The sequence below is a fragment of the Papilio xuthus genome, unplaced genomic scaffold (genome assembly GCF_000836235.2).
Source record: "Papilio xuthus unplaced genomic scaffold, Pxut_1.1 DF827789.1, whole genome shotgun sequence".
Lineage (NCBI taxonomy): Eukaryota > Metazoa > Arthropoda > Insecta > Lepidoptera > Papilionidae > Papilio > Papilio xuthus.
The window spans coordinates 1801913-1827586 of record NW_013530860.1 but is presented as its reverse complement, the minus strand read 5'-3'; the positions used below and the strand labels follow the sequence as shown (position 1 = coordinate 1827586).

At 33.2% G+C, this 25674-nt stretch overlaps 1 protein-coding gene across 1 annotated transcript in view; it reads left to right on the top strand.

Annotated features, from left to right (window-relative positions):
* Window positions 1-25410, top strand: part of LOC106115481 (G-protein coupled receptor Mth2) — a 40122-nt gene extending 14712 nt beyond the window's left edge. Inside the window, exons 2-10 of the mRNA XM_013308878.1 lie at window positions 20834-21051; window positions 21421-21647; window positions 21965-22150; window positions 22343-22421; window positions 22523-22704; window positions 22987-23112; window positions 23904-24051; window positions 24580-24769; window positions 25020-25410. Coding sequence (XP_013164332.1) covers window positions 20834-21051; window positions 21421-21647; window positions 21965-22150; window positions 22343-22421; window positions 22523-22704; window positions 22987-23112; window positions 23904-24051; window positions 24580-24769; window positions 25020-25130 — 1467 coding nt within the window. The 3' untranslated portion in view covers window positions 25131-25410. The remainder of the gene's footprint in view (window positions 1-20833; window positions 21052-21420; window positions 21648-21964; window positions 22151-22342; window positions 22422-22522; window positions 22705-22986; window positions 23113-23903; window positions 24052-24579; window positions 24770-25019) is intronic.
* The last annotated feature ends 264 nt before the right edge of the window (window positions 25411-25674 follow it).

The following is a 25674-nucleotide window of genomic DNA, read 5'->3' as shown; positions in this document are numbered from 1 at the left end:
CTTTATTAGATTTAGTAAGTGATATATCGTTGTCTGCGATTCTTATCATTGTGTGCGTAAACATATTGTTGCACTAGTATCAAACTGTTGCGATCAATTGAAGATAAAAATGTACGTCACATCTGTAAAGCCAATGTCATCAGTGCAAACAAACAAGTCGATTCTTCATTTTTATCTCTGGCTACCTATCACCCCCGAAATCGTTTGCGCGAAATAAAAAAAAACATAAATAGTAGCCTTTGTGGTCTTTATGTACCATTTACTTAATATACTTTAATTCTATATTTGCATTACATTTAATTTACACATCATAAATTATTAACAAAATGTTTTTTATACATCTAAAATTATTGTTATATTAGAAGTAGCCTCTGAATTCGAGCGCATCGAATAAAAAAAAAATATAGTAGTAACCAGTCACCCGGGGTTAGTTTAGCTTCCCAACAATTTTTCAAATCGGCTCAATAGATTCGAAGCCGATTCAATGTAAACAAACAATTAAATCTTTCTTCTTTATATTATAATAGTATTGATAAATACAGATTACACCTAAAACTGCTAATTTTTCTTTTTGATAATTGATTATTTTTTTTTCTAAAAATATTTCTATATTATTTTCAAGTATCACCAGGTAAGGTTATAATAAAATATTCATGAAAAAGTGCTCCATGACGTTACTTTGAAAGTTACACGAACGTATTACATAATTATATCACCCAGCCAAGTAACTGCCTTACAAGGGGAGGAGGCTTATTACACCCCCACAAATACCGACATTTGCCTTCTAAATTACATCGCTTGCAGTCAGCCTAATGTTTCTAAGATTATACTCCTTAGTACATGTTTGTTTCCTACAAAATTGCGTCGCGAAGTTATTACCTATAAAATCTCACATTATTTGTAGAGTTCAGTTTATTTTTAACTGTAAATTAAATCGGTGTAGCAATGTCAATGATCGTGTAATAATAATATAGCCCTTTATTCTGAAATCATTGAATACTAGCTGTCGCCCGTGACTTCATCCGCGCGGAATTAGAAAACGAAATAAGTAGCCTATGTTTTCTTTTAGACTATGCTCTACATCTATGCCAAATTGCATCGTGATACCTTCTAACAAACATCTATCCATTTAAACCTTCGCATTTATAATATTAAGTAAGATGTAAGATTTAATTATGAAATGTCCCTAATCTTAGTGTGCCTCTTGGCATAGGCTCCTTGATCGTGTATTGTTCATTTGCTGTAAACAAAAAGAAATTAAACTTACCTAGTAGTACCAAAGTGTCTGGACAAACCCGCAATGTGTTTACATCATCAGCTCACTATACGTCCCCACCGAGGGACTCGCAGCCTACCCTATGTCAGGGGTGACTAGGCCATATTCAACCATGCTGGCCCATTGCGGTTTGGTTGACTTCACATATCGTCACATATCTTTGAATTTCTTCTCAGATATGTGCAGGTTGCATCACGATGTTTTCCTTCACCGTAAGAGCTTCGGATAAATGTATATATGTAAATCTGAAATCGAAAAACACGTTGGTACATGGCGGGATTCGAACCCAGGACCTGCAGATTTCAAGTCAAGTGCTTGACCCCTGAGCCACCGACGCTCTCTTAATAATTGGTTTATAGACACTTTTATTGTAAATTTGTATATCGTTCCTTGTTTGTGTAAATAAAAAAAGCTGTATCTTTCCCCTTTTTATTGTTTTCCATATATAATGAATTTGTCTAATATCATTAACGAATTTTTATCAAATTCTGTCCCACCATCTACATGCGTTATCTTCTAACTTCTATCTTCTTATGTACACACAATATAATATTACTTTAGATAAGGTTAAGAGTATTTTGAAATATATCACTCTATTAATTCAACGAATACAAGGCTATTCATATGAAACTTGTAGCTTATTTTTGGCGTAAATAATGGGTTATCTTAACAATATTATGAGTACGAATATTTGGTTGGATGGATGTTTGTTCGAAGATATCTTCAGAATAGCTGAACGAATATTGATGAAATTTGGCTGTAATATAGCACATAGTTTGGAATGTGTTCTTCCACAGGCTACTAATTATGTTTTTTTTAATTCGCGCGGAATGAGTCGCGGGCGACTACTAGCAATCTATAAAAGTAAAGTCATTTTTACGAACAAACTTATTTATCAATATCGTCTATCGTTAGGTTTCTCACAGTAACATAACTTACGAGAAAGTCATAGATAATATTTGTGGACCTTTTTGATAGTAGAAATGTGGCAAAAGAGAAAGCAAATCACTCACGCATGTCACTAATAACACAATATGCAGAATGCTTGTATTTTGACGCCTATTTTCTTCGCCTTATGGTATTTCACAGATCATTCATCAAATGTTCCTGGCTCTACCATTATTGATATTAAAATCAGACTGTAATGTAATTGACTTAGTGACTGAATATCTGAGGAAGGATCTTAATCTTTCTTCTTCTTCTAATGCCTCTCTATTACTGGAGGTTGGCCGTCAGCTCGGCGAACCCATTCCCGTCCTGTGTCAAGCGAGGGACCTTCTATTCTGACATCGCTATCCGTACACGATTGTACAAAGTCAGCTGGTACTATGTAACGTATTCTGGTAACATGAATACGTTACATTGTAACATTCACGTGGAATTTGTGTAATTATCGCGAAGTCGATGTTTATTTTGGCAAGACAATTTGGTCGTTTACGTTAAGAATTTAAACTGGTTTTTCCTCGTCATGTTTTATATTTTAATTAATACTTTTATCCTACAGAATGTTAATTGTATCTATTTCATCTAATATAAAATTAATTTATATATCTGGTTTTTACGTATGATAAATATTTTTCGTCGTTTTTTCCTGTGAATATATTTAGTTTAGAAAGTATGCGCGGGCGCGGCTAACGTGCCAAATGTTCAGTAATAACTTATGAATGCTCCCATATACATAACAATATCATATGTTTGATATTGTTGCTTTAGCTGTTGCGTCTATCTTTAGCTCATCCGCTCACGCGTCCGCGTTCTCGTGTGAATGTAATCTAGCAACCAAGAAATAAAATAATTTTTAGGGTCGTCAAATAGTTTATAAATCGCATATTATCTTGCTCAAATATAACTTTAGAATTCCACTGCTGTAACAAAAGATTACAATAATAATACAAGGTATCTCAGCAGTGGAATCCAACGGTTAGTCCCGACAAAGGTAAGAGCATGTCAGGTGACAAAAAGTTGTCTTAAGCAATGGCTGTGATGACAGTTCAGGGTCTCTGTAAAAAGTAAACTAGGCCAACGGGTCGGCCGCAACAAACGAAATAAACGTTAATTAATAAATACAGTAGCTTTTTTGTTATAAAAAGCTCGTTATGGTAACGAAATAATTGTATACGAAACTCGAAATACGTATATGTTTTTTTGTTGGCGATGTTTTGGTTCAATGACTTTTAGTTTTATGCCACCTGTATATTTAAGAGTATTTCTCTTGCACACAGATTAAAAAAGGCCCCCAATAAAGATATTCTAATCCACAATCTATAGAGGTTTTTAATATTATATAAAAAGGTTTTTATTGTGTATAAAACAATCACTTGAAAGATCGTACACTAGAAACAAATATGTTGAAGTATTAATAAATGATGAAGATGTTTTCCATTTTTAACCGACTTAATTACCATTCCCTGTTTATTTTATTAATCTAAAACAACTTTTATAAACACATTAGCTTTTTGTTACTACTGTTCAACAAACATATAGACGGTCGCTTCATAATTCGACATATTATCTCAGAATGCGATAAACACTACATCTTTATAGATTTAAACTCACACGGTAGCCGCATATAAGTCGCTTAGCCACGAAGCAGGAGATAAGTGTCGTGATTACCTCACGTGTCACGCTTTTTAAAATTTTAATGATCCCCTACCTTATTGTACAACACAAAACCGGTTTATACCAGTTTGATTCGGATGACTTAATTTACATTAAGATTTCGACTTTGATATCATACCAAGGTGTGTACGAGAACGTAGTTGAGTTTTGGGGCAGAATGTATGCTATTTATTTTAACTAGAACATTCCATTTATAACTTACTAATCAAATATGCTTTATATCTTATACCTTAAGATGATTCGACAACAGTAGAACGCAAATGAATAGAAATAAACAAAAAAAATCGACTTAAGACGAGGCCCGTCGCTCACTGAATTGCAACTAGTCGGTGCCGCCACCGGACGAATATACGTGAGTGTTAAGCCGTTTTTATATCAATTTAGTATAATGTCTCACGAAAGTTAATTAATTTAAAATGCACTAATAAGTGACAAAATAATGTCTAAAGTTTTCTCTTTGAAGCCAAATTGTAACGTAAACCAATGATTTATTGTCGTGTAGGAGTTTTGACGTTTTGGCATCTGCGTAGATCAACTACTGGGAATTGCAAACGTCCGTTAACATTTGTGTAATTTTGCGAGCGTAATCGACAGTTTAATAGACCATTAATTGAGTTCTAAATTTAAACTGAACGTTTCTAAACTTATGTTTGTTAAACGGATCGTTAACTGCAATATTTATAGCTGGCTTTATTATGCAGTTCTAATATTTCAATTAAACACTCGTCTAATTTATTGAGATCAAGCTTGTGTATCAAGTTGCTTGTAATAGCTTTTAATTTAAATTGTAGACATAAATACTTCTACGGACCAACGGGTGAACGTAATCGGAAAGAAGTGGAGTCGCGAAATAAAAAAATCTTTAATAAGTTATGATGTGTTTTTTTTTTAATAATCACAAAGATAAACAATTACAAAATGAATAAGTTGTTTTCGTTTCATAATATTTGTTATTTTTCGTAAAAATGTTAAACAATTTGTTAAATAAGACTGGATATGATTACCCTAGTTTCGATCGAAAAATTAAAAAAAAAACTCAAAAGGACGATTTTTTTCGTGTATTTCGTACAATGTCTGCACAAAACATTATCAGAGTAAACATAAAGCGAACAATATCGTTAACGTAACAAATATTTATTTCAGGTAATGTGGGGCGCGGTCGGTTCCTCTGCCACATACAAAATTAGCAATTTAAATGACATCCCACGCGAAACGATTCAAAATAACTGATTTAAATTCAAAGTTTGCGAAGCCGAGGGGGAGCGGGAGCTTATTAAAGGTAAATGATCTCAAACATTTCAAAAATAAGCCACCAAGATGTCACAAGTCGTAATGTCACCGGAAAATAATACATATTGTCAATCTATAAAGTTACTAATGATTATAAAAGATAATTTTTTTACTTTAATAATCAAAAATTTTAAGCATCATAATTGCACCAGTTTGATTCATATTAATATGACAGCCAATGCTGTCGTCTGAGCGGAATTAAAAAAGATCAAAAATTGAGATAAAAACTACCCTTTCTCCTAAGTTGGACCATATTACAAATCCTTAAAAAATTTGATAAGATTTAGTTCAGTAGTTTCGGAGTTTATTGCGAACATATACAACTTACAATTGAACGTCAGCTTCCATTCACTCTATCAAATTTACAATCTTCATAAAAAAATGATACTGAAGTTTAGAAAGATAGCGTTAAATTGTAAATGTAAAGTTTATTTAAAGACAATTTATTATAGCACCTAGTGAAATTATAGAATAACTATGTCAACAATTTTACGCTGACAGCTACAAACAGACTAAGCGCCATGAGTCATAAATTATAAAGCGGCGACACTCAGATTGTAGGAAGGGCGTTATCCGCACCTCGTGCCATATTTATGCCGGCTTTATTTTCTGCGAAATCTGCCGGTAAGGTTAGTTATTTCTACTTTCATTACAATCGAAGATATGACGGATTATTAAGTAGTAATAATAACATATGAACTCCAATTTATTAAACGACTACCTGTCGTCCGAGACTCCGTCCGCGCGGCATTAAAAAAACTTAAGGAGTAGCCTATGTGTTCTTCCAGACAATGTTCTATACCAAATTTCATCAAGAACCGTTGAGCCATTCTGGAGATACCTTCGAACAAACATCCATCCATTAATTCAAATATTCGTATTTATGATATAAGTAAGATAGCAAGAAGATTCAGTTGTATGCTTAAATGTGGCGCACACTTAGTACATTTATCGGCACTATCCTACTACGACAATCGAGACTAAAACACATTTCCTGCTTCTTCAATATAAACTTAATAGAATACAGTTTATCGTTACATAAGAGTTTGTCAATTCAATGTTTTATATGACTCACTGTAGGTACAGTCAGACTTGTTAACAGTGTCGATTTTGTTGATTTTAATAGTTTGTTGTGGTTACAAAGTTCACTGATCTGACAGCCGACCTTCATCAAGTGAAGAGGCACCTGGATATAGAGAGACAGAAAGTTTAATTACTATTGTACGGCTTTTGACCATTACGACACGAGTAAAAGTAAATGTTTCAATAAATACAATTCTAATAATTATATTTTAATTTTAGTATGACGGACAAAAAAAGTTAATTTCTTTCTGTACAATAAAACTTTTTCATTCCAGTCATTTTAATCATATTTATATGAAAATATTTCAATACCCAGATAATCATTACATTGTCAGGAGAATGAAAGTAATCAGTGATACGAATTTATTTATGTAATCCAAACGATCACAACGACGCTGACTGTACATGTTTTCGTTCCCCTTGTGTTTGTTGTAAAAATATTTATCGTACACGTGAACCTCCGCTGTTACGCATTGAAGATAATTCAAAAGAAAACAATGTTTATGTTGTCGTCAGAACTTGTCGCGTTTAAAAGTGTTTTCACAAACACATATAAAGAATTCATCCGTATTTTAGTTAGACAAGAAAAGTTAGTTCGGTTATCGTGTGGTAGAGGCCTACTGTTAGACCTATTTCCTGTCTCACCGTTTCTAACAAGGATAGGATGGGAAAAGGGAGTGGACTTGGCGGAGAAGGGAATCCATAGGATGACAAATATCATCTTGTGTGTCTCGTCCTTTGTCCTTTAAAGGTAGGCAGCGCATCTAGTTGCGGATGTCTATGACAACGGTTGTTAATTCGTAGACTTCAGATAGCCAGTGAAGTTAAAAACAGTGTAATATAAGGTTCTTTAAGTTATCTAATCCTAATTTCTAGACAAAGACAATTATAGTGCTAAGAATTTCACAAGACTCTGAGTACTAAGCTTATCTCTGATTTAATTACACACTAGTAGTGAAATCAATTTGAGTTTGAAAATAGACAATAATTTAGGTATAAAATTATACAATATTTTACCTATAAAATTTTATCTATAAACATTTTGTATCGTAAATCTAGAGCAAATAACGGAATTTGTAGTTCGACTACGCCACACCATTGTCCAATGTTCAAATACATCGTAAATTTTTACAATAAGGGTCCAATAAACACTAACAACACAAACATTTTACGTTCTAACACAAAACAAAGTGAATTAAGATGTAACGGAAACTATTTAACTTGTAACGCACACATAGAAAACTGGATGAAAACGTATTCGAAGTTACATGTATGTGTGTCACCGGCAAATCATGTAATCCGCCCGTTTGTAGTTTGTAGCAAATTGCTTTTAGAATTCAATCACAAATTGACGAATTATATTTCGACGTTATGTAAAGATACCATTTTCATTGGATGTCATTTTTTGAGCAGACAAAAAAATAACCAATTAGCGGGCACTTATAATAGCAACTAGCAATGAAATTTCACCTTTAACGTAAATATCACATGTCAATTTCGGGATCTATTTATTTTTATTTTATTTATTAATAGGACAGCTAACTTACAATGTAATAATAATGATGTAAATTTTAACTTATTTGTTTCATGTGTTATAATACTTGCCAAGTATTTGCTGGGGATTTTACAAATAGTCTGGGTTTGTGATGTGCTTGTGACATGCACCATGTGGGTGAACCGCACAAGCTCTATTCGAATGCGTACATTACGAGTGTTTACATAAATCTTTTCCAAGGACCTACGTCAATGTGTTACACTTTTTTTTAGTATCTTTACAACTTTGAAACTCTTTTTAACAATGAAATGTTTCGTAAAATAAATTCTCTGATTTAAATTTTGCTTTCGATGTTTATTTTTAACCTTAGAGCATGTTTAAGAATACAAAAAGCTGTTAGAAATGGTGTTGTTTTATTTTAAACCTAATGCCATATTGATTTATCTTTTTTTTAAATCTAGTTTATTCCCTAAAAACAATATATAAGTCTTGCTGTAATAGCTTTAATCTATTTATTTCGTCGTATCTAGACCTTGTTGTTTTTCACATTTTGCTAAGCCTTTTCTTAAAATTTTAAGGTTAGGATTCGAATCGATTCATGTGACTATGTTCGATAGAAATGCGTCATTTCATTCAATGCAACATATATTAGGTATGTACCATTACAGGAAGATACTACAGGTGCATATGTCTTAAACGAAAGAGTTTAAGGACTCACGACGTATTGGTACAGAAATCCCTCTTGAGACATGTTATATTGAGATCAAGAAACTATATTCCAAAAGAACGCTATAACTATCAAGATAGTGTAAACTTATTTGTCGGCAACATTTTTATACTTTGAATAAGATTTTTTTTTATATCATAAGGAGGCAATCGCTGAAATTGCGAAGTGACCGTCGCCCATAGACATACGTAATTGCATATAGGTTGTCTACCTTTAATCGACGGAGAGGATGCACAGAAAGAAAATATTTTCCCTTTCCATGCATCCTCTCATCCGGAAAGACCACTTCCACTTCCCATCCTTCCCTTATAAGAAAAAGGGTGGGAAGGGAAAGAGGACAAAAATAGGCCATCGGGACGCACACTCATCAGACGAAACGCGGAATTGCTTCCACTTGACGCCTGTCTTTTGGTCGTGGTATTTCACCGGGCGAGCCGGGCCAATTCGTGCGAAGATGTTAAAGCGGGCTCTACCATTGTTTATATATGAATATATATTTCATATCATTAATTAATTAATTCTATTACAATAAAATGTATCTAGTAAATCGTACACATTTTAGTAATGCGTTTCTTTCCATTGATTAATAACGAGTTATTTAAAAAAAGGTATAAATAACCGTTATCTTTGCGTCGGGGATTACATTACTGGAGTGTTATTTATGGAGTAAACTTTATTTGTGAATATCGAAGTAGAGATAAATTAATGAAATGATTTACGACGTATTATTGTTAAAAGTATATGTATGTTAAAAGAATATCATGACATAAATTATTTTATTTACTAATATTCATTGCGAAGTAAGACATATGTTTCGTTGATAATAAATTGTTAGTAATAATAATTCGCATTATAAATTACTGTTTAGCAGTTTATTTATTTGCTTTTTTATCAGCTCGCTATACGTCCCTACTGATAGGCTCGGAGCCTACCCTAAGTTAGGGGTGACTAGGCCATAGTCAATGCTGGTCCAACGCTGGTTGGCTTCACACATATCTTTGAATTTCATCGCAGATATGTGCAGGTTGCATCGCGATGTTTTCCTTCACCGTAAGAATGTCGGATAAATAAATGTATATATGTAAATCTGAAATTGAAAAACACATTGGTACATGGCGGGATTCGAACCCAGGAACTGCAGATTGCAAGTGCTTAACCCATGAGCCAACCACGCTTTATTTCCTTTCTCTTTTTCTAAATGAATACACTAATAAATAACGTTATTAATGAGATAAAAGAACCAAAATTGTGAAACAAAATATCACAATGCTTTGTCAACTTTATTGATCAAACTTGATAATTAAAGTTGGTTGTAATTTTCGATTTCATTGATTATACAATCTGTATCGTACGTTCCAAATCTTAATTTACTACCATTAGTGGAATACTAGGAGATTAGTTGCGATAACCCGACTAGGTTTAATTAGACAGAATTGTTGGGATTTAGTTTATGAGCAACATGGAAACGATCTTAAGCTCGAAGTAAGTACATATCTTCCCAAGTTTGTGCAAGAGCCCGTGCACACTGAGTGCACATTTTAAACTTGTCTTACGAAACCGACAAATGTAGATAACGCACGTATTTAAGGAATTATGGCACCGATAAAAACGTATACACTTAACGGACTCATTACGCGACTTTAAAATGTTTTACCGTGGGTTTCTGAGTCCAAAATATTCGTTTAAAACTTATTTTTATCTGTTGAAAATAATGACTAGAATCACGATATGTTTTATACAGAGATTTTAGAGCCAGAAACCCACGGTTAGTTTTATATCATATGTGTTAACTATTGTATATATTTCCTGATAATAAATTAAAAAAAAACTAACCATACAGATGAATTGATCAGCTTCTTCTTTTGGAAGTGGGTTAATAAATAAACTAAAAGAAGTATGTGGCTAAATTTGCTGTAAACAGACACTTAAAGTCTCTTAAGTGTTAAAAATCTGTCAACGTTTACCTTTTGTAACAATAAAATGGTTTGCCCATATAAAAATACTTACGGGGTTTAGCTTCTATGATAAAACTCATTATTATTTTCAAAAGAAGAATTTTCGCTTACAGAACAAGTATCTTTAAAAATTTGTACGAAATACAATATTTTATTAATCCCAAATATTGACAAAATGTTTATATATTAGCGTTTATGAATAAAATATCACGACGCGCACGGACACCGACAGCGTTGTATAATTACACGTATTATTTCTCAACGGGATAGATCCATTTAAAATTTTTGAAAAACAAATATGATTGAAGATGTTAATTCCAAGAAATATCATCTCAATTCTTTATCTAATCTACGTGTGATTTTATAAATATCACTTTTAACTAGAAGTTGTGTTTTATCTTACTAATATTATAAATGCGAATGTTTGATGTATGGATGTTTGTTTGAAGATATCTCCGGAACGGCACAACGGATCTTGATGAAATTTGGCATACATGTAGAACATAGGCTGGAAGAACACATGGACTAGTCTGATTTTTTTAATTCGTGCAGACGGAGTCATGACGACAGCTATTAAATGTATATATTCATGTGAAAAGTGTGGATACATACAGTTATTTTGTTAATTTCTTTGTTTGATTGTATTTAGTTAATAATGTAGTACATATTGTTATGAATTTCAACTGTTGACAAAGAAATTAGTGTAATCTGTTATGTTCTACGTGTACAATAAGCATAAGTTTGCTCTGCCATACAAACATATTGCTTTCTCATTTTTTTTCAAGGAGAATGAGCGGGACGATAATACCTTTGGGGTGAACCCTCGGTAAACAACGTTTAGACTTTGCAGTGTTATTACGTTTCTCCTTATTATGTTGACAAATTACAAATAAAATTATTGATAATTAAAAATTACACGCTAACCCATTATGATTGTTTTTATTGCTGGTGACCGTTAATTAATTAATTAGGTTCAGAATTAATTTATAGATTTTATAAGAAGACGTTGTCAGAAGATACTCACGCATATGAGTAGATAAGGTAAGGTAACCAACTTACCATTGGATTTTGGGACCAAAATCTGTATAAAACATAAACGTTATCGGATTTCGGTCTCAGAAATCCACGGTTAATTTAACAGATTTAAGAAAGTACATTTTAACTGTGGCGTAAAACAATTTCATACTTGTCTGTAAGTAAAAAATTTCTTCCTCCTTAAAATTACCTCATTTATTTTAATATGAATGAACTTTTTAAAGACAAAGAGATAGACAGCCTTGTGAAAACAAATCATGCAATTATGATGAGACTGGTCTTCAAAATGACGCACAGTTATTTTAATTATGACATTTCACAATCGACGTCAACGACCGGTATGTGGTTATCTTAAACTTTAACTCCATTATGTCCAACGCCCAAGTCACTGTGGGTTTTCACTGACAAAACATGTGTTCAAAACACGTAGTACTCTCATTCTTTGTTAAAAAACTGAGATATCAATATAAAGGGACTCGTGCTGTGTAAACCGACGGTTAATGGACATCATCATTAACTTAAAATCTCTCTCTCTCTCTCTCTCCCTAGCCTGCATCCCACAAGGTGGTGGGGTCAGCTTTCTCAATCCGTCTCTTCCACTTCGCTCTGTCCTGACATCTTCAGAATTGGCGAAGTTTGGATTTATTAGTGCAGTGCCGATTGCTATCTGACCAACCAAAACCTACCCCCTCGAGGCAGGGAAATCCTCGGATATTAGGCGATAAATCCGTACAAGTTTGATTATTCCGTCAGACTGATCGGTCGTCAGAGGCTCGTTCGTTGTTCAGCAGGGTGTACCACGTGCAGGTGAGGTTGACATTTGGTTTGATAAAGATGTTGGTTTCATACCCCTACTATCCCTACCTAATTATTAACTTAAAATTAATCTTACTATCTTATTTCTTTCTAATATTATAAATGCGAAAGTTTATATGGTATTAGGTATCTCCAGAATAACGAAACGGATCTCTATGAAATTTGGTGTAGAACATAACATGGAAAAACACATAATCAATTTATAATCCCGAGTAAAAGCTAGTCGTAGTATAAAATAAAATTTTATGACATTTTATATTTACTGTGATGTTATCAAAACAATGATATAAAAAACAAAATGAGTAATCAAATATCTAATTTATAATTTAAAAAGCTAAAACTAAAATAAAAATATTTTTAATAGAATTTTTAAAACGCACTACAATCTAGCGTCAAACAAGTTTTAATCCTTATATTTCTATCTTGTTTGTATTGTTTTCCTCTTGTAAAGCAAATTTAACTTCATCATCAGCTCGCTATACGTCCCCACCGAGGGGCTCGGAGCCTACCCTAAGTTAAGGGTGATTAGGTCATAGTCAACCACGCTGGCCAAGTGCGGGTTGGTTGACTTCACACATATCTTTTGAATTTCTTCTCAGATATGTGCAGGTAGCATCACCTTTTCCTTCACCGTAAGAACGTCGGATAAATGTACATATGTATATCGGAAATCGAAAAACACATTGGTACATGGCGGGATTCGAACCCAGGACCTGCAGATTGCAAGTCAAGTGCTTGACCACTGAGCCACCGACGCTCCTGAATTTAACTTAGAGAAGAAAAATTCATGAGCACTTAATATCACGTTTATCTAATTGTAGTCAGAATTGTCAATGTATGTAAATAATGTATATACATATGTATAGACGGATGTATAGAGATCCGGTTACTAATTCGTGGAATTGTTGGATTTAACGCTTATATCATACTCTAATGATAATCCTTGTTTGCTTCCATTTAAGTTCACATATTTGTCACAAACGGTTTGTGAACTTGGTCAGATTGAAATCTGACTAGGCACACTATAAGCTGTTAGTAAATTGTAAATTGACACAACAAACTTCAATTAACATTTTTAAAAAACTGTTCTAAATATAAGTAAAATATCAACCTACTAAAATTTTATGTCTGACTGACCCTTTCTTTTTTTAATTCAATACTTAAAGTTGCTTTGTGGCAATGCGAGCATATCGACCCATAAGTCCATCTAATATTCTCATAATTTCCTTAACTCAACTCAACTTATACACCATTCTGGCTTCGTACGTAGACGGGTAAGCAAGAATAGTATTTAGCTGACCCTTTCTTAAAATACTTATGCAGAAAAATATCAGTACACAATTTGCCATATCTTATAACTTGACTAGTCAATATTAAAAATAACGAAGTTCATAATTTGTCGGTGACATCTTTGAGCAGTGTCTTGCGGAACAAGTGAATCTCAAACAATTGTTCGCAGAACCGCACACTCAGAACTGGTAATAAATTGTTACGTCCGTTGACCACCCAGTTCAAATGATTCATAGAACTAAAGGTAATTCCTTTCTCAATGATTGATGACATGATGTAGGTCATACTCGTCTTTTCCTTATTGTTTTTTTTTGTAGGTGCACGAAACCGTACAGTTTCGTTCACCAATCATTTTGGTTAATTGAAGCAGTGGTCATGACATCCTGGTTTGTACAAACTATTGAATGGCTAAGGTTATTACAAGTTCGAAGTTTCTCTTAATATTTTTTTTTAATAAAAAATATTAGCAGATTTTTTTGTCAATTTACTAATATTTCTTTTACCATTCCAACTAAGCTCTAGGCTTATACTAGGATATTGTTTACGACAATAGTCGAATGGCGGGATTCGAACCCCGGACCTCGTGTTCGGAAATCCGGACCCTTAACCATTAGGCTGTTGACGCTTAAAAAAATTTATAATTACAATAAATATTAATTTTATCTATTAAAATTAAGTTAAAAATGGAAGGATTTTGTTGATGTTTTACGATTAGTATTGGCTCGTTTTAATTAAGCAAATGTGTTAGGATGTAATTTACGACAAAAGGTATGTAGAATTTCAATCTTATATTTTGCGTCGGATTTTTACTTGATTTGACATTTTGATATAATTAAATATTCTTTACGACTCTATTTAAGTGATATAACTTGTTTACATTCAATTAGATGTTGGCCATAAAATGTTTTAATATTTTACGATCAATCATATATTAGTATAGCTCATAAATCATACATGAACCTCTTCATATCATTTATTGGTCAATTAAATAATTGGCATTAAGTATTAAGGAATTCCTAAGCACGATTCTAAGAACTATTATACATTAAAAAGGCAATAGTTTATAGTGTTTTATGATGGTTTTATTATGCGGAACATGATTAGCACACAAAAAATAAAGTAGGTAATGACATTGAAATTTGATGGTTATAAAGGTAGAGTAAAACCGAATAGAGTAAGAATGGATTGCGTGAAAGAATATGTAAATAAATAAAAAAAATATTGTAACTTTCTGGGAGCCTTGGCTCCTGTACTATGTACTCAGTCCTAGTTCAAGAGCCAAGGTGTATAAAGATACTAAATTTGGATATGATCTTCCTTGTAAAAAAATGCGTGGAAGATATTTCTACGAACGGTATTACATATGTTGATTCACATATCGTTTGTTATGGTCGTTATCATTGTTAAAAATAGAATGCGTGATGAATCGCGTTGACAGCTCGCTGCCGCCGAACAGTGCTTTGACCTTTTGATAGTCGATTCCTTTGCGCGTCACACTGTTACGTAAATTGGAATAAAGACACAGTGTTATTAATACCCTTTTAGAATACGATTGAAAACATTAAGCAGTTATCCTCAAATGGCGTCAGATTTTTCTCATACAATTTTTTTTTGAAAACAGATAAAAAAAAACAATTATTTATCCTCAAATGCCAGGTTTATATGGGTCATCAAATTTATCGATTAGGTAGTCTCTGACGACGATTGGCAACATTATCATCGTATATATTAACATTAAACAGCCGAAGCATTAATTTTTATATTTTAAGTTTCGGCCGCTCGCGAATATGTCAGCGAGGAATTTTAAAAAAATAACCTATAAGCTACCTTCCCGTCAAATCCCGTCAAAATCGGTCCACCCGTTCCGCAGTTTACCCGGAACCAACGCGGTCTTCTAGACAAACATACAAACAGATAGACCGACAAAAAAAACATTAAATGGTTTTGTTATCAGATACGCAAATATGTGTTACGAAATATAATTTTATTTTCCAAGATTACGTACAGACACTCCAGTTATATTAAGATGTATAGATAATAAGTTATTTTACTTCTATGTTCAACTCATCTTTAAAATTAAACAGGACAAGGCTGCTGCAAAGCCACTCTTACATGTGTGAGTATTTGTGTTTGTACGTTGAAAAATATAATTAATTTCTTTATGTAATTTTGTACTCCCACGTGTGTTCAAACATTAGTACTACGTGTTCAATCGTTGTTTCATTTAATTAACTCATTTCTAAGAACGAGTTGCACGTTTATTTGTCGAATGTTTTATAGTTTGTAAAATTAATAAATTATAAAGTCATGACGATAACCTTACGTTTTAATAACTTTATCTTATTAAATTCGTGCATTAAAAAAGGTCAGCAAGGATAAAATAAGTTATTTACTTTTTAAATACCAATTTTAAGAATATTTAAAAAAGTTGAATAAAATAAATGATAAAAAATATAAAAACCCTGTCGTACTTGTAACAATTTTTTCTAGAAGATTATTTTCGTACTGGCAGGAAATAATGCATTTTTTTTCGTTTGTAGAATTTGCAAAACAGACCACGGGATAAATGTTGTCCATACAAGTTGTGTGGCCATTGATGTCATACATACACGATTGTTTGCACAGTCATGAATAAATCATTTTGTTGTGACAACGAGAAACGGATGTCTACTGCGGTGCGTCTGTATCTCTGTGTGTTTCGACTGTCGTAGCACTTGTTTTGAAACATATTGTTATCCTTCATATTCTTTTTAAAAAAAACGGAGACAACAATACGAGACACTTATTTGTATGTCTCGATTCGCGATAAACTGACGTAATACTTTGGTTAATGGATTTTGAATAAATATTATATTACAAGTACTAAATTATAATACAACTTTATTGACATTGTTTATCTCCAACTTATGTCATATATTTTTTCAATCGAACTTGTGAATTCTATACGTGCACACTTTTGCACTTTATTTCGTTGTAATCTGTAGTTCATTCTATGCACTTTATTTTAAAAATGTCATACTAATTTATACAAAACTGACGATGACGATACGTAGGTGCTAGTCGCAAATATTCGTGTTAGACCCCCAGGAGTTTCATACATTTATTACTCGCTAGGGTTTGCCTGTTCGTTAAGCCCGTAATGTTAAAACAATCAAAAATATCGGACTAAATATAAAATGTGAATATCGATTACCGCGACTTTGCTATACTGACTTGTTTAATATTATAATCGCTAATACTAAAGTGTCACGCTAGTGGAATCTCACGGTTACATTTACAAGAACTGTCAAACTGTGAGGCATATACCATGTATTACACTCGATAAATATGCAGTAAAATACCTGAACGCTTGAAGGTTGTCACGAGCTTGAGCGCTTTGACGGAAGTGAAAGAGCCATGGTCGCAGCCTACGGTATCGAATTGAATTTTGACAAATATTTTAACACAACGTACTCGACGTTTTAGTTGGCACGTGGAGAGATTCCATTCCACAATTTTTTTCATCCGTCAGCACGGGATTAAAAAATAAATAGGAAAGTAAGCGATTCCGTGACTTACTGAATATGTATATAATATTTCATAAAAATCGGTCGAGCCGTTTCAGAGAAGTACAGTAACTAACATTGTGACACGATAATTTCACATATTACTAATATTATAAATGCGAATGTTTAGATGGATGGGTGAATGTTCTTTAAAGGTATCTCATAAACGGTTGAAAGAATCCCAATGAAATTTGGTATACATATTGAACATAGTCTGGAAGAACACAAAGGCTACTAATTATGTTCTAATTTTAATTTCACGCGGACGGAGTCGCGGCCGACCCGGTCCGACGCGGCTAGTATAGAAATGGGCAGAAATAATATTTCCCTTTTAAAATGTCTTTAATTTATATTTAAATAATCTTAGTTACACTTAAAGCAAAGCAAACCGTTGTTTATAAAATAACAGCTTGAAACTTTATAATTCCGCTCTTGTCTTACTTTGTTGAGTGCGTATTTACCTTACGTTCCTTATCTGGGACTCGATATCTTCGACCAGTATATAGACAATAGTTATTATCTATTTGCATTTTATCTGGCCCCGAGCTGATAGCGGACTAAAAGCGGACCCACTGATATATCTTTGTCTGTCCTTGTGATTATTGCATTATTTCTTTTATCTTTTTTTAAACTTTAAAACGGACAGAATTTTACGTAATTTTGGTATTTGTTAATTGTTTTTTTTTATAGATGATTAAATTTTACTGAAGATAGTTAAGTACAAAATACATAATATAGGCGTACGTGACCTTAACATAAAAAAATCTTATTAATTTCGTTTACAGTTTATTACTAAGAAGTTAAGTATTTTGGTATGAAATTGTTTGTAACCGTGGGTTACCACTGTTTCCTCCTTAAAACATATTATTTGTTTTTTTAAAGGAAATAAGGAAGAAGAAAATATTCATTTTCATTTCAAGATATTAAACATATTCTTGAAGTGTCTATTTTAACGATCAATAAGCTAAGTATTCGTTGAAACGTTATTCGTGTTTTATGGAATAATCTTCCATAAGTCTTTAATCCCCTTTAGCAAACGATACCCAAGTATAATTCAATCTAGGGATTAAGCCTTAAAATTGATCAGATATCCTTTGTTTTAATAATAGCTACTATATATGGAAGTACCAATGTGTTTTTCGATATTTAATTTACATATATACATTGATACGACGTTTTTACGGTGAAGGAAAACTACATGACGTAACCTGCAAATACCTTTGAAGAAATTCAAAGATATGTGTGAAGTCAACACGCACTGGGCCAGCGTGGTTAACTATGGCCTTAGTCACCCCTAACTTTTTTTTTTCCTTTTTTTAGGGACTTTCATTCTTTTGAACATGTCAGTCCCATAACATTCAACAATTACAACTATAAGTATACAAGCAAGCGACATAACAATAAAAAACAAGCAATGATTACCTCTAACTTAGTGTATACTCCATGATCCTCAGTGGCAACATATAGTGATATATAGAAGAAACAATAGCACAATAGTTAAAGATACGGATTACCGATCATGTGGTCGAGCGTTTGAATCCCGTCATGCGACATACATAGCGTAAAACTAGAGTGATGACTGGAATGATGACAAGAAAAACCTATTAGTAAATTTTATACAGACTGCTGAAATTAAAAATAACCCGAGAAAAACGTGGAAATAGGTCTTAGTAAATAATATGTGGGTGGTAACTCGATGTGGAACAAGCCTTTAAATTTATTACGGGAAAGAAACAGGAAAATTAAAAAAAAACGTTACAGATAAATTATCTTCTTCATGATTTTATTACAGATGCAAATATTGACCTTTTAGTATATGCATAAATTATTTAACAATGTAAAATATTTTCTCTTGACCCACACAAGGATTTCAGTCCCTATTCAAGGCGCTATACGAATATTTATCTCAATAGTAACTGACGCCCGCGACTCCGCCTGCTCGGAATTAAAAAAAAGTAAACTTAATCAGTAGACTATGTGCCCTCCGGACTATGTTCTACATCTATGACAGATTTCAGCGAGTTTCGAGCCGGTCTGGAGAACATCCATCCTTCTAGATGTGTTATGAGTCAATTTTCTTATCGAATGAATATTGCAGTTTTACTTTTTTTTTACAATTTTTTATCTATTAGGTTATATAACAGCTTACAGGTTATATACAGCTTCTCTCATATAAAAAAACTAGAGTAATAATTATTTGTATATAGTTCTATTTGGTTGTTAGTATTCATTGTAGTTTAAACATTACATCAAACTTTAAGGTAATTTAATTGATAATTATGATGAGGAAACGTTTACGAAATCGCATAGATTTCGAACCAATTACGGCGTTGTTGAATTGAGGTCGATAAACTCGTTCGTGTAAACGTACCCTTATATAGCTGACATGTAGGTGTGCCCTTATCTTCTGACAGTAGGCTACCGTCGCAGGCGCATCGTCATGTTTCACAGATAACGCGCATCCCGCATTAAATACTCGTTTTATGGGAATCTTTATGACGTGGGTGTGCGTTTGATAGAATTAGAGAGTACGTACTAAAAACTAAAAGAAAGAACTTTATTGGCGACACCGATTGATAAATTTCTTTAATTCAGGGCTAACTAATAATAAAAACTAAATATTGCTTTAAATACTCTAATAAAATTTAACCAACATCTGTCCCGTTGTTTATGTACGAATAGGAGATAAACATACAACATTTTTACATATAGATATAGAATAAAGATGCAATAAAAATAATTTTACTGTCATCACAAGCACCTACTATAATAAAATAGCAACTACATTTCGTGTCTAACCGCGCATTGGGGAATAAAAATGTATTCGATATTCATACTCAGCATGCATTGTAAATAAATGGCTATTTTATTGTTTTTTTTTTGTTTATTTTAGATTATAACTAAAAATAAGGTTGTTCGACAAAAGAGTTTTTAATGTATTCAAAAGTAATGTTCGAATAGTCCACGTGTTAAATATATGTTTGTCGTATTCTAAATTTAAACGTATTCAAATTGCATACTTCATTTGTATCCGTTTGAACAATGTAACTGCATACTGTAAATGTATCATTTCTAAAAATATATTATTCCAAACAGAAGGATTATAAAAGTTACAACAGTTAGGAAGAAAATTCGGCAATGAGTCAGTGTATTGACTCAACACTAGCTTTACTAAAATGTCGACGTTTATATCCCCTCACGATTCATTTTGACACTGTACTTGGTAACGAAAGCAAGTCATTCGCGGCAAAGGATTCTAACTAATAATATCTAAAACAATTTTTGTAGCTATGTACTTTGTCCTTCAATGTATCTTTTCAAACAAGAAAAATTGGACTGCATCATGCCAAACGAAAATCTATAGTCTCTGCTTACACTGTTATGGGCATGAGTAGTTGTCTAAGTTACTTGGACATACTGTTTAGTTCATCGGACCTTGAGTCTATTAACTTTTTAAAAGTTACTTGCGCCTGACAGTTTATATTCAACTACGTCTTTTGAATTATTATGTGCTTTTTTGCTTCAATTACATAGTTTTGTGTATAAAAAAGAGGAGTTTATGACACCACTTAATTCGTTTTACATTTTTAGCAGCGTAAATAAAAATCACATAGTATTACTGTATCGTTGATTATCTGTCATTTAATATTCCGGATCAAACCAGTTCAAACTACTATTTAATTAAGATATATTTTGTGGCAGGACGAGGAAGTAAAGAAGCAGCTACCAGTCGCTCCCAAATGCTGTCCCAGTGGTCAGAATCTGACGGTATCATACGAGGACGGCGCGGTGCGATCTGTCTGTACTCGGTCCAGTCTCACCTTCCAGCCGGTCTTCCACAAAGCCAATGACACCCACATATGGAGCTTTGATAGTAATGTATTCGAGACCATCGTTGGGAACCCCTGCTTGTATGACAGGTTCGTAGAATTTAAGTTATGTTAGGTTAGACGCAATTTGACGCATGTCTTAAGGAAGATCAACTGGAGTATAAGCAGATATGTACACTCATTTTTTATAGGGAGCAATGCATTTATGAAATTCTGATGTTTGGTTTTTAATTATCCATGGATCAATTTAGTTATCACAAATTCTTAGTAATTTGGTAACCTTCATTTGTGGATGATAAGATGAAGGACATTTTAAAATGATTCAACATTTAACAACAACATAACTCACACTCGTAACCCCGAGGGATAGGCAGAGAACACAGACCTTCATTTTGCGTGGTCCTGATACAAATCTATCGCATCAAAATACATCTATATTAAGTATCAATTTTGTTCCAGATACAAATTGGATCCCGAGAAAATAAGCGAAGATGAATTCTATTTACTAGTTAACGGTTCTCTGTTTGTGCCGTTTAGCGAACCACATTTACTGGGAACGAGAGATTATTGCATGGAAACTTTCTGGAACGAATCAAATCCTGCAGGAGTTACATTACCATTAGTTTGTTTCCGTACACCTTTCGAAGAGGCTAAGACTTCTGTCACTCTTATAATTTATGCCACAGGTAATACAGTTTGGTAACTTGCAGACAGAATTTCAAATATGTCAACAGTACTTCCCCAGAGTGTCGTAAGGATCGGTAGCGGTGATGAATGGGCCATAAATGGCTATGGGATTTGAAAGGACGTTGTAATTTAGAAAGTTTAGAGTCCCTAAATCTTCAACGTATAATATGACACAAAAAATTATTGATATTAGGTCTCATAAGCTTGGATACCAATAGTTTGTGCTAATTATCAGATGGGACATTTACCAGTCCAATCAGACCGATTTTTTTTTGTAGATTACTGTATGGAAATCAAAATAGTCGTTTTTTTCCAGGTTTAATAATATCAGTACCGTTCCTCCTAGCTACAGCGTGTGTATATATACTTATAAAGGAACTAAGGGATACGCATGGCAAGGCTCTGGCCTGCCACGCTACGTGTCTTGCTATTGCCTTTTCTTGTCTGGCGGCGACACAGCTAGCTGGACATGCATTCCCGAAGACCATTTGCACGATAATGGGTATGAATTTTAATATTATATACTTATTTGTTTTTAATATAGTAGCACGTCTTAACAGATTAAAAGTAATAGGTTACATAATGATCCTTAATATTATTTGTGATTGAGGAATCGACAAATCGAGATAACAAATGCCTCATCTGGAAGAGTAAATTTAAGTTAATTAATTTATTCATATTCGATTTTTTACAGCGTATTCAATACAACTATCATTCGTATCCTGTTTCTTTTGGTTGAACGTCATGTGTTTTGATACTTTTTTAAACGTTAGGTAAGTCAGATGATTTTTTTAATTTCCACTAACAAAATCTTCATAAAGAATTATAGACCACAAATTGAGAAGAATTTTTAACGTGAATTTTATTATTTTAGGCGATACATAAACTCATCGGTTAGTAGAAAAAGTATGCGTCGAAGATTTGCGTGGTATTGCGTGTATGCAATACTATTGCCTGTAATTCTCTTAGTGGTCACAGTTACAATGGACTTGTCGCCAGCTGTGCCCAGTACTTATCTTAAGCCTAATTTCGGTGTAAAAGGATGTTGGTTTAAAAGTAAGTATATCTCTTTTCTATACCATAACACATTGTTTTTATGATTTTTAACTTAGACAACAAATCGCTTAAGGTCAATTCACTATACATCCCCACTGTGGTCCTCGGAACCTACCCTAAATTAGGGCTGACCAGGCCATTGTTAACCATGCTGGCCAAGTGCGGGTTGGTTAACTTTACACACATCTTTTAATTTCGCAGTTATGTGTAGGTTGCATCACGATGTTTTCCTTAAATAAGAAGATATTTTATTCTTTTTTAATAAGTTTTTTTTTATCACAGCGGACCAAGCGGCACTGCCGTATTTCTACGGTCCTGTTGCTGTTATTCTTCTCAGTAATCTCGTCATTTTCTTCCTTACATCACGTGCATTCGCAACGCACTATGACAAACTAAAGGACGTTACTCGTAAGTATATCTATTTTTTTTTAATTTTTACGTAGTACGCAGTTTTTCGATTATTTGCCAACCTTTACATTATTATTTTTAATTTCTGTCTTAATAATATTGAATTTTTGTATTCCTTGTACTTTGTCTTAATTAACAATATGTAAAATTTCCAGCCGCATTATGTCTTCGAATGATGTCGTAAAATTTAAGGCTATTCGTTTTTATGCGTGCATTTAAAATGATGATAGCAACTTGATTAAAACATTTTTTGTGAATCGATTAATCACATATGGTTTGTATGAAGTCATAAATTAAAGCTTGCGTCTTATAAGTAGACAGTGTTGACGCATCGGAATTTTGGTACCATTGATTTTAAAGAATAAATTTGCAGTAATACTTAAATCATTTCTTTTCTTTCATAAAGAAAAATGAATCATGGAAATCGATGTGATAGTAGAACATTAAGTAGATCACAGAGTTACTTGTCATGATTTGAGTCAATCAAAAACCTTCAAAATGTAAATTCATTTTCTTATATAATTTAGCTAGGCATAAAGGCATAAAAGGTGTAAAATTTTTAAGTTTTTAAAAAATGCCATTTATTTTTTTTAATACCCAGAGGGGAATTTTTATTTTATTTTTCTGGTGACCCTTGTGACCACCCCTATCATCCCCCTTCCTATGTGCGTAACCTTTTGGGACACCCTATATAATATAGAAAGGGAAATCCAAACCGTATCTGGGTGCCGTTAATGTGTTTCGCTTTGTTTACAAAATGAATGAGATCCTGATGTGATTTTTTGTCACAGCGCTAGATTTAGCACCTTCATACAACAGTACAGAGGACTGGGTGAGACTGGGCACGGTGTTGGGAGAGCAGCTGCCTGCGCACGAACGCGCCGCCTCGCCACAAAACAATAACAACTTCAATCAACGCCTCAAGAAGTATAAGAAGATGTTAGTATTGAAAAGCTTTAAACAACAAGAACATAACTCACGACATCCTGATGATTTCCTGAAATCATCAGGATGTCGTGAGTCGTGTCGTCGGGTAGACAGGGACCACGGACCTCCATCTCGCGGTTCTGAACACCTCTCTCGTTTCTTCTACATTCACAAATCTACCCATACATGAATGTCGCTATCGAGTGCTCTTATTAGCGCCTTCCTTGAGTACTTCATCGATCTGAATGGTAAAAGTCCTTACAGATGCCGGTTAAACTTTGACAAGTGTCGACAAGGCAAACCTTGGTAAAAACTTTTATTTTTTTTGACCGTTTTTAAAAGCTCCAAAAACTACAAGGCATTATCTATTCGACATCATTTTTAGAAAGAGAACTATCATATTAAAAATAAGAAAATTCATCTTCGTCGCTTTCATTGTTTAATTTATATCAGCTTAGTCCCAATTGGAATGGTTAAAATGTGAATTGAGATTTTCATTACCATGTTAAAACAAATGCAATTTTAGAATTTTGTTGTTAGTTTTCGGACGTGTTGCATCCTGTCGGTCATAATGGGCCTGTCTTGGGTGCTGGAAGTGGTGTCGTGGGCGGCCGGCGCCGGATCCGCAGCTGTCTCCGTCTGGTCGCTCTTTGACCTCATAAACGCTCTGCAAGGAGTTGTCATCTTCTCTATATACGTCTTACAGCAACCAGTACGGTCTTATGTTAAGGTGAGATATTATATATTATAGAATATGTAATTCATAAAATTTAGTTACAGAATTCGATGTGAGAAAATCGGAAAATCGGAACTTGATTATAAAATATTGAAATTGATTCCTAAAATCCTAAATATAAGCAGAATTATTTGAAATGTACAAAATTAAAAAGTATGTCTATGAGTACAATTTTAAAACCAGTAATAAATTAATTGCCATTCCGTGATATCTATTTTTGAAAAAATTCTATTTTTTCCAACAGTTGTCAAAGCTGTGTGAATCGTGTAGAAGAAAAAAGAACGGCTCCGAGGTGTTCGTGGTTAGTGAACGAAACAGCATAGACTGTGGCTCCGGTAGAAGAGATTATGTATAGAGCTGCAGTTAGTGTTCGCAAGAGTTGGCAAACTTTGACAAGTGTCGGCAAGAATTGGCAAACTTTGGCAAGTGTAGGCAAGACTTGGAAAACATAGTTAAATGTCGAAAAGTGTCAGAAAAAGTTTGCCAGTGTCGCAAATAGTGTACAGAGTATCGTGTGTATAGCGAGAGACTGATAGAGTTAACAGTATTACATACATTGCGCGAGATCGTTTTAGTTATGGTTAAACTATCGAACTTTATAGTTATTACTGTATAATGTATGTAAATAATATTTAAGGCAATTGAAATTTATTTATTTTTATACATTTAAATTTAGTTTTAATTGTAATGTTTGAATCTTTATTTTTTTTCTGTTAATATTTTTTTTTTTATAAAGTTGAGATATTTAGCTTCATTATAATTCTAAACAATGCATGGAAAATTTAATTATAACTTATTAAACAATTTTTTTCTTATTTTATAAAGAACTCTATATTTTTAAAAGATAACTAAGATAACTAATAAAACAATGTAATGTGTAGGAAACAAAAGTGTAAAGT